At 41.6% G+C, this 14,001-nt stretch overlaps 2 protein-coding genes across 2 annotated transcripts in view; both read right to left on the bottom strand.

Moving 5' to 3' along the window:
• The window catches only part of LOC123522126 (zinc finger protein 239-like), a 56,137-nt gene that overhangs the window by 33,684 nt on the left and 8,452 nt on the right, over positions 1-14,001 (bottom strand). The gene's annotated exons all lie outside the window — the stretch shown is intronic.
• LOC123522138 (zinc finger protein 564-like) overlaps positions 7,278-14,001 on the bottom strand; it is a 131,917-nt gene continuing 125,193 nt past the window's right edge. The window contains exons 7-9 of the mRNA XM_045294004.1: positions 11,459-11,585; positions 10,390-10,540; positions 7,278-8,502 (exon numbers count right to left, since the gene is read on the bottom strand). Of these exons, the coding sequence (XP_045149939.1) occupies positions 7,629-8,502; positions 10,390-10,540; positions 11,459-11,585 (1,152 nt within the window). The 3' untranslated portion in view covers positions 7,278-7,628. The remainder of the gene's footprint in view (positions 8,503-10,389; positions 10,541-11,458; positions 11,586-14,001) is intronic.

The raw sequence follows: 14,001 nt of genomic DNA, 5'->3' as shown, positions 1-14,001 counted from the left end.
ATGCAAGCAGATCTGCAATAGGTAGGTACATTCATGCAACAGGAGCACACATACGTGGCAATATGGGTAGACCAGAGCCACGATCACCAGCATGTATCAAATTCAAAAGCATCCTGAAGAAAACAAATAACTGATGAAGGCAGATACAATTTACAATTAAGTGTACACAGATGTAAATGGAACAGCATTAAGTTGGTGGATTAAGATTGGTGCTATGGTCCTGGCTACTACTTAGACATAATGAAATATTTGATTAAAGGAATTGCTTGGTTGTCAGTGCCCAAAGGGAAATATATAAGTATATAAATGCACACATCAGAGCAAAGGAAAGGTCTAAAGACGTGACTTAAGCTCTTGTCCTCAAGAACCTAGAAACAGAACAGAATGAAACAAAAGCAAGCAGAATGGCGAAAACAGTGACAGCAAGGGAGGCATGTGAAACTGAAAACAGGAAGATCATTGAGTTAGTCTGGGTAGACTAGAGAAACAAATTCACAGACACTCATACAAAAAGGAGCTTTAAGTAAAGAGTAATTGTATATTAAGAAAACATCCCAGCCCAGTACAGGCCAAGTCCAATATTAGTCCATATGTCCAATACCAATCTATAAAATCTTCTTCAGACTCGTGAAAGACATACAACGAAACCAAATGCAGGAAGATCACAGGCCAATGGGTGGGAAGTCTTGTGGATCCAGTGGTGGTAGAGGCATCTCAGCGCTGGTAGGGGTCTCCACGTGGCTCCTTCAGCTCCAGGGCTCTAGTGTAACCCCATGTGTCTTGTCAGCAAGTATGCTTTGAAGGAATGAGTCAGTGCCCCCCCTCCAGCGAGCTATTTATTTCCTTAGCTCCTCCAAATGAGGGCATCAAGCTGCAACCAGATTGACAGGCTAAACTCTACCCCTTCACTTGTAAGCCTCAAATTGACGACAGATTATGTAACTACCACAATCATAGAGAAATTCAATGAAACAAAAAACTTGATCTTTGAAAGAGTTGGATGGAATTGACCTTTACCATGTCAGACACAGATTAAAAGTGAGACGGGGCAAATCTCTTATACAAGGAAGAAGCAGGATATCACTACAGATCCTGAAACCATTGGAAGGATAATAAGGGAATCATAGGAAAAACACTATGTTTATGAATTTACATAATCTGGTGTCGTTTTGAAGATTAAGAGTGCAGGGGTGGAGTTGAGACTGTCAATCAGGATATAGCCAATGAGGCCTCTGTGTCAGCATGGCCTTCTCCAGAGGCTTCTGGGAATTCCTGTATTCCTCCTCGGAGGCGGGGAAACTCTCTCTCTGCTCACTGCCTTGGAGATTGTGTTAGACAGGGTTCTCTAGAGAGATAAAACCAAATTGCTGATAATTAAATATATTTATTTATAAAGATAATTAGATATATAACAAGAAATGAACTGTTAAATTATATACAGATAAATATAATATAAGAAATGAACAGTTAAATTATAAGCACTACAAATGGCTCAGAGTTGTGAGAGACTAGCAGTCCTTCTCCTCTCTCTGCTGCCAGATCGCCCTCTATTTATAGAGTGAGGCTATCTCAGCACAGCAGCCAATCACAAGGCAGATCACCAACTGTCAACTAACCACCAGTCCCAACTGCCAGTCCCCAGCTCCAGAAATGCCTTAAAGGGACCTCAACTTACAGAGACACAGTCCACAGGCTAGGCATACCACAGGTAGTGTAGCCTATAAATTGAGGCAAAGAACGAGCAAGGCAGCCACACACTGGTCGGATGATCAAAGAGCAAGAGACAAGAAAGGTGAGGCTCACTGAGCCATTATCTCTCCGCCCTTCAGTTAATCCTACTTGTATTTATCGGCCAGGCTGGCATAATAAAGTACAGTGAATCCTCGTTTATCGCGGTTAATCGGTTCTAGACCCTACCGTGATCAATGAAATTCCGCGAAGTAGGATTCCTTATTTGTAAATCAAATATTTTCGTAGTTAGAGCATAGAGGACATGAAAAAACACCCTTTAGTCACCATTACACTCGTATTACCCAATTTATTAAACGAAAAAGGGAAAATACAGTAAAACATTTTGGACGTTACAATTATCATTTATTATTTATTATATTATTTATGGCATCAAGCGTGTACAGTATGAGCCAATCAGTGGCAATAATGACAGAGCATGCGCTGTTACACAAAAACCGCGATAGAGTGAAGCCGCGGAAGTCGAAGCACGAAGTGGCGAGGGTTCACTGTATATCAGAGATGCTCTACTGACAAGACACATGGAACTGCCCTGGTGCCCTGAGCTGGAGAAGCCACGTGGACACCCCTACCAGCAGATGCTTATACCACCACTGGATCCACTAGACTTCCTATCTACTGACGTATGATCTTCCTGCATTCAGCGCGTCATTGCATGTGTTTCATGAGTATGAAAGGACTTTATAGATTGATATCAGGCATATAGGCTAATATCGAACTTATGGACTTGATCTGGACTGGACTGGAACATTTTCTCAATATTCAATTGCTCTTGTATATAAGCTCTTATACACATGAGTGTCTATGAATTTGTTTCTAATGTTAGTATATGTGCTGCCAAAACAAGCACTGAATTTGTTTCTTTAGGCTACGCAGACTAAGACAAGTCCAAATGAATTACTGGTGAATTCTATGTGATACTTGAGGGAGACTAATACCAATTCTACACTAACTCTTACAAGACTGAATAACATAAAATAATCTGATTCATTTCATGAGAACAGCAGTGACCCGAGACCACAAGCAGACAGAGACAGGGAAATCCAGACCTTTTCAACCCCTCACTACCCCCATGTGTTCCAGAGTGGGACTGCACACACTCCTCGGACTCTCGATGGTTTTGATGTAGAAATTATTATTGGAAATAGCCAGAAACTTGGGATATGCAAGAAATAAAACCACAGCCCTGCATGAAAGGAGGTTAGCAGATGTAAAAATTCATAAAGGAAAAATTAACAACTTATTAAAAGGATACAGTATCATCAAGCAAGGTTTATCCCTGGAAGACAGTATTGGTGTAAGATTTTAAAATGTGTACCTCTAAAACAAAAAAACAAACAAACCAAAATAGGAGGAGCATATAATCATCTCAACTGATGAGGAAAATAAATATTTCAAAATCTCAACATGTATTTCTGATTTTATTTCAGCATACTATAGAAAATACGTGAACTTCCTTATCCTGATAAGGGCATCTGCAAAAAACCCTTCAAGTACATCATGGTAAACATGAAACACTGGAAGTTTTCCTAAAGAGACCAAAGAGAGAGAAAGCACACTCTCTTCTCACAGTCAGAAAAAGAACTAAATCAAAGGAACTAGGTTGTGAAGAAATCAGATGGTGCCTAGTTATCAAAAAGAAGAGTCTGTGTCTTGAAACAAGCAATGCCCTAAGGGCACTGTCAACTAAGTCCACTTGGAAGAAGTCCACTAGTTTGTGTGACCCAAGGACTGTAAATCATAAAACCCAAATCTGGAGGAGGGAAAAATGCCAGACCTTAAATTCTGAACACCTGGTTCTTCTTTCTTCAATACTATTGTTATTACAAAAGCCTGGTCCTTCCAATTCAAATGCTAACTGCACAATGGAACAATTTACCTTGGTTTTCTATGAGACCCAAAATTATAAGTTTAGTTTGGTTACTCTTTAACAAGCACTCTTGTCTTGTTAAATCACAAGTTATTCATTTTGTTTAACTCTTACTGCTAGGGAGGCCAAAGAAAACCATACTACAAATTTTATTAACGCTTAACTCGCTCTTCACTTATTCCACTATGAACATATTTAATAACCCCCTTTATTTAAATCATTTCAATAAGAATTACATTAATTTCTAACTCATAAAGGAACTCAGCCTTTGTGCTCAGGTTACACAGGGCAAAGTTCACTGTGCTATTTACTCTTACAAACATCCCAGGCCCCCAATTTCTCTGACCTCCTGCCTGAGCTTGGGACATTTATAGACTATGAATTTCTGACTGAGCCAATTGTGGCCCACATCTCCTGGAAACCTAGGTGAGCACACAGTCAGGACCTTAAGACACACACCCCCCCCTTATTCTAGGCCTATGCTGAGGCACCAGTAACTGGGTCTAGAGGGTGGGGGGAGGTGAAGCTGGGCTCCTGCAGGCTGTCTGGAGGAGACTGTCTGTGCCTCTCTATGCAAGAGGCAACTGAAGAGGACAAGGAAAGCCACAAGATAAGTCTGACTGATGAGTCACCAGGTACCAAAAACACGGAGGCTGTAAACCTGAACACCCAGGACCTTGCCAAGTGAGGAAATAGTTGGGTCGCAGCCCAAAGGGGCCAATGTTTACCTGCTACTCAACCTGCGACAACAGCCTTTTTTTTTTTTTAAAACCCCAAACCTGAGCACAAAGGCCCCTGCCGGACAGATAAAAAGTCCCTGTGAGCTCTGGGCAGAGTCTCACTACTTTTGCCTTTCTGTAGCATAATCCCACTGGGGGACTGTCCCCAGTGTCTCCTAACTCACTGCTCAATAAACCTGCTGTGCTGATTCCTGTCTGCTTGTTCAGCCTTTGTGATATCACCATGCCACCATTCCTTTTGAGAAACCAGTAAGGCATCCTAACATCTTGGGGGCATGTCCAGGAGAGACTAAATGGGCAACAGGATCCCCCAGGTCATGCAATTATGGGACAAAATCAGTCTCCCACAAGGCCCAGAGTGACTCTTTCGAATGGTGTCCTTAAGAACTGGGCTAAACTGTGCCTCCAGCTAGACTCCCTGAGGGAGAAAAAAACACGTGTTTTTCTGTAATACGGCTTGGCCTCAATACCCCTGGGTGAGCAGAAAATGCTGGCTTCCAGGCACATCTTTAGAATACAATGCCATTTTGCAGTTGGAGCTTTTCTGATAAGGGACATAGTCCAAAGTCCCATATTTACAGGCTTTATGCTTTTGCAGGAATACCCAGAAATTTGCTCAGTCAGCTCCCCGAGTATCCCACCTAAGCCCACCCCAGCCTTCCCAGCTGTTCTGATTGATGAAAAGAAAGCTGACCTACAAAAGACAGAAGTTACCCTCAAACCTCCTCTCTATGAGAGCCACTGGTCAGAAAATGGTAAAAGCCCCCCAGATCCCCAACCTATCTTCCAGAGACTTTCTTGGTGCCTCCACAACTGGAGAGGTGGATATACTGCATGACCTTTACAAGATGTGGTCAGAGGCAATGGGTTCAAGCTCTAAGTTCAGGAGAAGTGGAAAGAACTTTTTCAAAGATCAACGTATTGTGTTCGGAGAAGTTACCTGTTTTCAATATAGCAAACACAGTAACTATTATCTAACTGGCCTACTTCTAAAGGAATGGGATCCTACTCCTACAGTGAAAAGATGGTTCAGGATAAATCACAGTTGATCAATGATGTTCACACAAGAGTGAATTTTGCAAGTGTGGTCTATCAAGAAGCAATATACAAACACATTGAACAACTTGATTTTTGAGGTAGGTATTAATACTTCTTAGTATTTTAAATTTTTCTTAAAACAATCTAGTTTTGTGTACGTTTTACTATTCTTGATATTCTTGCTGAAGTACTAACTGTATGAAATAATAAACTACTGTACCTTTTAGAATATATAAAGTAGCCATTAGGGCAGAGAACAGGCTTAAGTCACACCATCAGTTGCATTCACCCCCAGCTGCAGGTACTGTTTAGTGAATACTGTCTTTTGATTGGAAGTGGGTTAATTTTTAACTTCTGAAGGGAAGCTGCAATGGTTTGTTCATGAATTCTACCAGAATTGCAAGATTAGTGCATAAGAGGAGCAGAGTACAGGATGCCTCAGCTAAACACTGTGGCACAGAGCAGCATCAAATTCAAAATTATAATAATTTAAGGTGATAACGATCAATGGATCTAAAGTAGTAGACAATACAAGATACTTGAAGAGCCTCAAAATGCTCCTGCCCATGAGGACTTAAGAATTAATTACACAGGGGAATTACTGAAACCCAAATGAAGGCCTAACATGATTGTGGAAAAAGAGGAAAGGGAAAGGAAAAGGAAACAAAGGAAAGGACTGGGAGGCAAAGGACATTTATAAAGTTCTAAATATAAGCATGCACATATGTAAATATGTTTATATATAACGATAGAGTTAAAAGTCTATGTTCATCTATTTATATGTTAAGTATTAAGGTATCAGACGGACATCGGGCCGCTACTCAAGTATTCCCTCAATGCAAGGACACTTTGTTCTTATAATCTGGCCGTCCATGATGCTCACCTTCTAGACATGATCACTAAAGACAAAATGGGTGCATAAGCAAATGTGGTGAAGAAAGCTGATGGTGCCCAGTTATAAAAAGATAATAGCATCTGGGGTCTTAAAGGCTTGAAGATAAACAAATAGCCATCTAGCTGAGAAGCAACAACGTCCACATAGAAGAAGCACACCAGCCTGTGTGATCATGAGGTGTCGATGGAATCATGTAACAGACAACAAAGACCCAGAACAAAAAATCTTATCAATGTGAATGAGAAGGAGTGCGGAGTGGAGACCCAAAGCCCTATGTAAACTGGACATCCCCTTACAAAAGGGTCACAAGGAAGAGACAAGCCAGTCAGTGTAGTATAGAACCAATGAAACACAACTTTCCTCTAGTTCTTTAATGATTCCTCCACCCTAATATCATGACCCACCCCAATTCTACTTTACAAATCTGGGTAGACCAGAGTATGCACACAGGTACAGATAAGAGCTGGAAACACAGGTAGTCCAGGACAGATAAACCCCTCGGAAACAATAATGACAGTAATGATCCCAGAAGGGTATGGGGAAAGTGGGCTGGGGGGGGTGGGGTGGGTGGGTGTTGATCACAATGATGTACATATAAACCCCTCCCAGGGAGATGGACAACAGAAAAGTGGAAAAGTGGGTGAAGGGAGACATTGGTGAGTGTAAGACATTAAAAAAAATAGTAATTTATAAATTATCAAGGGTTCATCAGGGAGGGAGTGTGGAAGAGGGAGGGAAAAAAGAAGGAGCTAACACCAAGGGCTTAAGTAGAAAAAAAAGTTTTGAAAATGATGATGGCAACATATGTACAAATGTGCTTGATGCAAGTGTGTATGTAAGGATTGTGATAGATGTACAATACCTAATAAAATGATTTTTTAAAAGAATTACAAAGGGTAAAATTCTTAACTTTTCAGTGGGTAAAAGTGGAAAGGATGGAAGCAAAGCACAACCAATTAGCCAAAAACCACTCTCAATCCAAATATAAGATCAGCACATTTTATTGCAATTTAACTTAAAATTTTAAAAACACAAACTCATGTTCAAGACTGCTCCCTAAATCCTTACCTGTGATACAAAAAGCTGAAGTAAATTTAGCAAGAACCGAGAAAGTACACACCAGCACAGCTGCTCATGAGACTGAAGAATTAGCCACTTTTTAAGACAGATGTATACTTTGTATACTTACAATGAAACTGTTAGTTTTCCCAAATGCACAAATTTTCATGATCCCTTCTTTCCATTTCTGTTGCCTTCTTACTCTCTGAGATGTTTTCTCTTAGGAGAGACTTCAAGGAATTTTTAATCTGAAGCATCAGTATGTGGAAAACCATCCTTAAGACTTCTCTTTACTGCAAGTGTATTTGTGCATAGAGATGTCTGAGGACCAACGAAAGGTTTTGCCGCATTCCTTACACTCATAGGGCCTCTCTCCACTGTGAACTCTCTTGTGTCTGTTGAGGGATGAATAATGAGAAAAGGCTTTTCCACATTCCTTACACTCATAGGGCCTCTCTCCACTGTGAATTCTCCTGTGTCTGATGAGGGATGAATAATGAGAAAAGGCTCTGCCACATTCTTTACATTTATAAGGCCTTTCTCCACTGTGAATTATCATATGTTGAATGACATTTGAGGACACACTAAAGGCTTTCCCACATTCTCTACATACATATGGCTTCTCTCCACTGTGAGTTCTCATATGACTATTGAGGGATGAAGACCGAACAAAGGCTTTCCCACATTCCTTGCATTCATAAGGCCTCTCTCCACTGTGATTTCTCATATGTTCAATAAGGCCTGAAGACCGAAGAAAGGATTTCCCACATTCCTTACATTCATAAGGCCTTTCTCCATTGTGACTTCTCATATGTGTACGGAGGTGAGAGGGATAGCGAAAAGCTATGCCACATTCTTTACATTCATAGGGTTTCTTTCCAGTAAAAGTCTGCACTAGTGTCCTGGGGTAAGAAGACCAAATGGAGACTTCTTCACATCCCTTATCTTGATATGTACCATATTCAAAGTGAGAGCTGATATGATGTGTAAGTGATGAATGATTCATGGAGGATTTTCGATACTGAAGGCATGATGAAGAATAGGCTTCTATAGGAGTTCTTCTGAGCACAGAGAGATCTAGAATCCAGCTGAAGGCCTGTCCACACTGATAGTCTTCATCAACTTCACTGACATTCTCTATCATATGCTGTCTGTTAAAACAAGCAAGTTAAATATATATTTGTTAGTTTCAACACTACTACACCCAGTAAACATGCTATCTTTTTTACCTTGAATTATTTCACGTTTCAGATTAAATCATCTGACGAAGATGCTACCACTATTCTATTTCTACACTTTGGTGATTTCTAATTGTGTATAAGCAAAATATGATTTAATTATTCAGTATTTCACATACTTAACTGACAAAATGGCAAAGTCACCAGTCAAAATACACCTACCAGTAACAGGTTTGAGATTCGTGCACCATAAGGGTTACAATGCATGCAAGTCTTCTTGTTTATATACTGTGGTAGTTACAAAATTTCAGGTCAAGATATATAAACGTGCAGGGGTACAGTTTAACCTGCAGGACCCTGGAACCCTCACGCTCTCCCTCTCTGCCTTCACTCTCCTGCTGGATGACCCTGACTGCTGCCAGAAACACCGTCATTAGATCCAGACAACTTTGCACCCAAAGGCTTGTGATCTTCCTGCATTCTGCATGTGGTTGTGTGAGTCTGAAGAGGGGCTTTTGGACTAGTATCGGACTTACAGACTTGAGCGGTACTAGGCTGGGATGTTTCCTTGATAATAATATTAATTCTTGATAGAAAGCTCTTTCTTACACATATATGAATGTTTCTAGATTTGTGTCTCTAGTTCACCCAGCCTAACACAAATGGTACCTGGGGGTGGGGTACTACAGAAACAAATCATGAAAATGAACAGTGCATGCTTGCCTGAACTCTGCCTTATGGTACATTTTTTTCGTTGTTTAGGAAGAGGTGAGATAGGGCCACACTATTCACTGGGTTGTTTTCTGGAAAGGTCAAAGTGAAGGTTTGGAGTCTTTAAAGTTATCTTTAGTTATGCCTGTCTGAAAGGGTGAAAATGAATGTGATTAATGTGGATTTTCAGCTCAGGGGCCAAAATTGCCCCATCAATTTTTCTGGGGCCATCCTGCTTAGTCAAAATGGTTGACTGAAGGTTTGGCCCAGGCTTGATGCAGCCGGAGGCATAAGGCCATACTGCATATGAATGGGGGACTTTAGATGAGAAAAGATTGAATTTGACTGTTTTAAGAATTGAGTTTAGGATCTAGGTGTACAAGGATTACTGTATATACTGAAGTATAAGCTGACCCGAGTATCAGCCAAGGCACCTAATTTTACCACAAAAACGGCATTAAAAATGTGCTGAAAATCCCCACCAGGTGGCATAGTGGTGATGCATCAGGCTGATAACAGCAAAAAACGTGCCGAAAAACTCAACTTATACACGAGTATATACATTATGCTGATTTCTTCTAATTATTGTTATTGATATAACATGTTATAGAAATGATTATTGGTAAGTGTGAATAGAGAGTGTTTGTAAGCTCACTGCCTTCAACCACTAAATTGGTTCTGTTAAATGGGTACATATAGGAAATGCCTGCAAACAAGGTAGGAAAAGGTATGCCCCACTAAGTGCCTTTGAGTGCTCAGTACCATGAGGCAGAGGTCAAGCAACATTGACTCTCCATCTCTGATTTGTTTCTCTACTGCCCACTCCCGAGGAAGAGGGGTTTATGGACCACAAACATATTTAAGGACTTGAGTTGGATTGGGCTGAGCTGTTTCCTTGATAAACAATCAATTCTTGATATAAAGCTCTTTCTTACACATAATGAATGTCTCTGGATTTCTCTCTAAGGTTAATCTGGCCTAACACATTTGTATATGAGGGGATACTAAAAAGTCTTACAAAATTAGGTTACGTTTCCATTTACCACTAACTTTTTAAAGACTTTCTCTGATAAAAGCATTTCAATGCCATGATACCATTTTCAAACTCTCTTCTGCAACACTGTGCTATCTCAAGTGAGTGGCACTCACCTCACAGATGCAGTCTGGTCTTTATTCTGATCCTCAGTGACACCCAATGCAGAGATTGATCCTAACAGAGAGGACGAGGTTTCATTTTTCATGAATTGTACTAGTGTATTTTCCTTGGACAGCTTTTCTCCATCATCCAGGTTTTGAGACACTGAAACCATGATTTAAGTGAAGGTTAAAAGTAAAGCAAAGAGCAAAGGCATTACTCAGACGGAACAGGTTGCTGTGAGAAAAAAGATTTTAATACATTTTCCTGTTTCAGGACTTAGACCACGGTCAAAGAGCAACTCCACAGGAGGCAGTGCCATGACGACTGAAACTGACAACTGGAATGCAAAGGAAGAACAAAGTAGACACAATCCCCACGGACCACGAAGAGAGGAGTGAGGGCCACCTTCTCTGTGAGCACTGCGGTGCCGGGACGGACACGGTCCGAGAAGCAAGCTCAGTCTCTGTGAAGGGCGTGTGCTCGACCCAAAGAGACAAGTTCACACGGACGTCTTCACATCTCATTCCCTCCTGCAGCCTGGTCCTTCAGAGCTTCTTCCCTCCTGCAGCCCTCAGCACGGCGGTGCTGGACAGGTGCTACCTGCCTCTCCTCGGCTCTTCCTCTGGCTACTCTGGGACATCAAATGTGCGTGGCTGACCTGCTGCTCATGGAGAAAGACCTATCATGGGGAAGGCAGCAACGAGCAAGGAACACTTCCCTGACACTGAGGCAAGATTTGTTAGTCAAGGTGTCCAGAGTGTGGGGAGATGTAATTTATCTTGTCAAACATGTGACAGACATAGTAAGTCTCAATGCAATGCTCAGACCACAAATATCTCTCTGAGTGTACAACATTAGAAGAAACAAGGCTCTCAGTCACAATTGAAATAAGATATCCCTGTAACACACAGAGTCTACATTCATGGAGAAGCTATAACACGATGCTCCAAAGGGCACATACTACACTTGTCCCATTTATCAATGTCCTCTCATCACTGGGCCCACACTGTGGAGCACCAACAACGGGTATGCCACATGTGGTCCCAGAGAAGGTGACTTTTAAAAAGAAGCCATCCATACCTACAGAGGCCAGGTTTCTGATGGTTTCCATCATCACGTCTCTGTAGAGTTTCCTCTGGGAAAGATCCAGCAAGGCCCACTCTTCCTGGGAAAAGTCCACAGCCACGTCCTCAAGGGCCACTGCATCCTGAAACATCCCACAAATTCTGGTTCAGCAAGTTACCTTGTAGTTCTCAAGTAGAAAGAAAATGTTTTGAAAATGATGAATGCAACATATGTACAAATGTAATTGTCACAATGGATGTATGGGTGGATTGTGATGAGTTTTGTAAAAGCCCCCAATAAAATAATTAAAAAAACAAAAAGTTACCATGCAGTTCAGAGTGTGAAAGGAGGGGCCGGATGAGCTTCTTGGGGAACTGAGATTTCCCAAGGATTTGACGCAAGGTCCAGTGTCCTACTAATGTCTAACCTAGGGCTGAGCAATCACCCCATCCTGTCTAGGTTCACTTCCTCACTGATTACATGGTATCTCAAACATGTAATACTTCTTTTACTACCCTGCTTCCCTGAAAGTAAGACACCCCTGAAAATAAGACCTACTTAGTTTTGCCTCTCGCTGAAATATAAGGCATCCCCCGCAAAATAAGGCCTCTCCGAAAATAAGGCCCCTCGTAAGCTACCATAACTCTGGACTCTGGACTGTAGCGGTGGGTGCTGCTGCACAGCTCACTTTTGGCCGCGGCACAGCCAGAGCAGACAGGAAATGCAAGGTCTCTTTTAATAAAACAATAAACAATAAATGTGTATCATATTCTTCTTCATGGAAAAATAAGACATCCCCTGAAAATAAGACCTAGCGCGTCTTTGAGAGCAAAAATTAATATAAGACACTGTCTTATTTTCGGGGAAACAGGGTACAGTGAACTTATCTCCCCACAGTTCGTGGACATTTGCAATCTTATCACTCTCTATTATCATGGTTCAGGAAAGAGAACACTCAGAACACATGACATGAGTTAGATAAATGCTTTAAAATTTAACCCCTATTCCCAGAAGGGTACACTGTTCACTTCTTTGCACATGACCAAGTAGAATGTTTATGAAAACATGAATTACAGGAGGAAGCAGGATGAGCTGTTAACAAGTAGAAATCACTGCAGACACTGCAGCTTTTCCCTTAGCCCCTTACCATCTTGGTAAGCCCAGTGGTCTGCAGAACAAAGGGCAACTCAAAGCCCTGACCTCACAGTCTTCGATTTCAAGAACTTCAAGTGACCAAGAACCGACAGACCAGCTGCTGAAAAGAGAATGTCATTTTGGTGAACTGTGACAGTTTACATCTACTCTTTAAAAACTCTACAGTTGCACTTTGTGCACTGTGTCCCTTCACAGCACGCAGCATTAATCACAAAGCAGCCAGAACCCAGTTGAAAAACAGAAAGCGAAAGAATCCAGACTTCATGACAATTTTCAAACTCTGAGACACAAAGCTACTGTACAGCAATCATTACTGCCTGCTCCTTGGAGCAGACAGACACCCAGACGGCGCACAAATACAACCTTGTTACATGATGACATGAGAGTGGCCAGTCTCAGAAGAACCACAACAGCAAGCCCTTGTGCTGCTGACCATGCGTTTTAGTAAGTTCCCTGAAGCAGAGGCTTTGGCTGCTAAACTGTACATGAACATCAGGAAAGAGAGACTTACACACCAGCCAGTGAGATGTTCCCATCCTAATTTTATCATGTTTTCAGTCTCAGAACAGGCCCTTCAGTCTCTCTGGGAAGTTGACTCCTGACACAGCAAGTGAGCCAGAGGAGTGACAGGACGCACTCACCCTTTGATGTGTGGGTCCCTAAGGACAGTCCCTGGGTGACAGGCAGTTAAGCCTTCAGCCACCAAAGGTTGGAGGGTGAAGGCCAGAGAAAGGCTGAAAAATGAGCCACTGAGAGTTCTATGGAGTGCAGTTTTACTCTGAAATGCATGGACATCATTAGGTCAAAAGGGAAAAAGATTGTTTTTAATCAAATAATTGTCTTATTGGAATAGCTTATTTCTATGCTAAAATCAATTCCAAGTACATTAGCTTTAGTTATGAGAAAGTAAAATTAGAATACATCCAGAAGTCGTAAGCAAATGTCATCAGATATAGAAAAATCTCCGAAAGATTAACAGAGGCGGGGGAAGGGAGGGGTGAGCAAACAACAGCATAGACATGGGAACAACCAGGGAATTAAAATCAACAACCAGGAGGATGTAGTAGAGATCCTGGGGGCACTGGAGCAACAGCAATCTAGCGGAGGGGAATTACGAAGAGACAGAAGAAGGTTGAGCATGATGGCGGGACAGGAGGAGGGTAAAAGGAAACAGAGGAGAGATCTAGTAAGCAAAGCTATGGCGACAGGTATAAACATCAGTGTGTGCGTAGGTAAATATATTAATTCCTACAAATAGAGGTATTGGCGTGTGTACATATATTTATATGGCAATACACTGAGGTAATGGACGGACTTTGGGCCTCTGCTCAAGCCCTCCCTCAATGCAACAACACTTTGTTCTAACAACCAGGCATTCTGTGATGCTCCCGCTCCCGGCCCTA

The sequence above is a fragment of the Echinops telfairi genome, unplaced genomic scaffold (assembly GCF_000313985.2).
Source record: "Echinops telfairi isolate 266 unplaced genomic scaffold, ASM31398v2 ScPeMD7_2565;HRSCAF=3150, whole genome shotgun sequence".
NCBI lineage: Eukaryota > Metazoa > Chordata > Mammalia > Afrosoricida > Tenrecidae > Echinops > Echinops telfairi.
The sequence above is the reverse complement of the archived record's forward strand: the minus strand, read 5'-3'. Positions and strand labels throughout refer to the sequence as shown.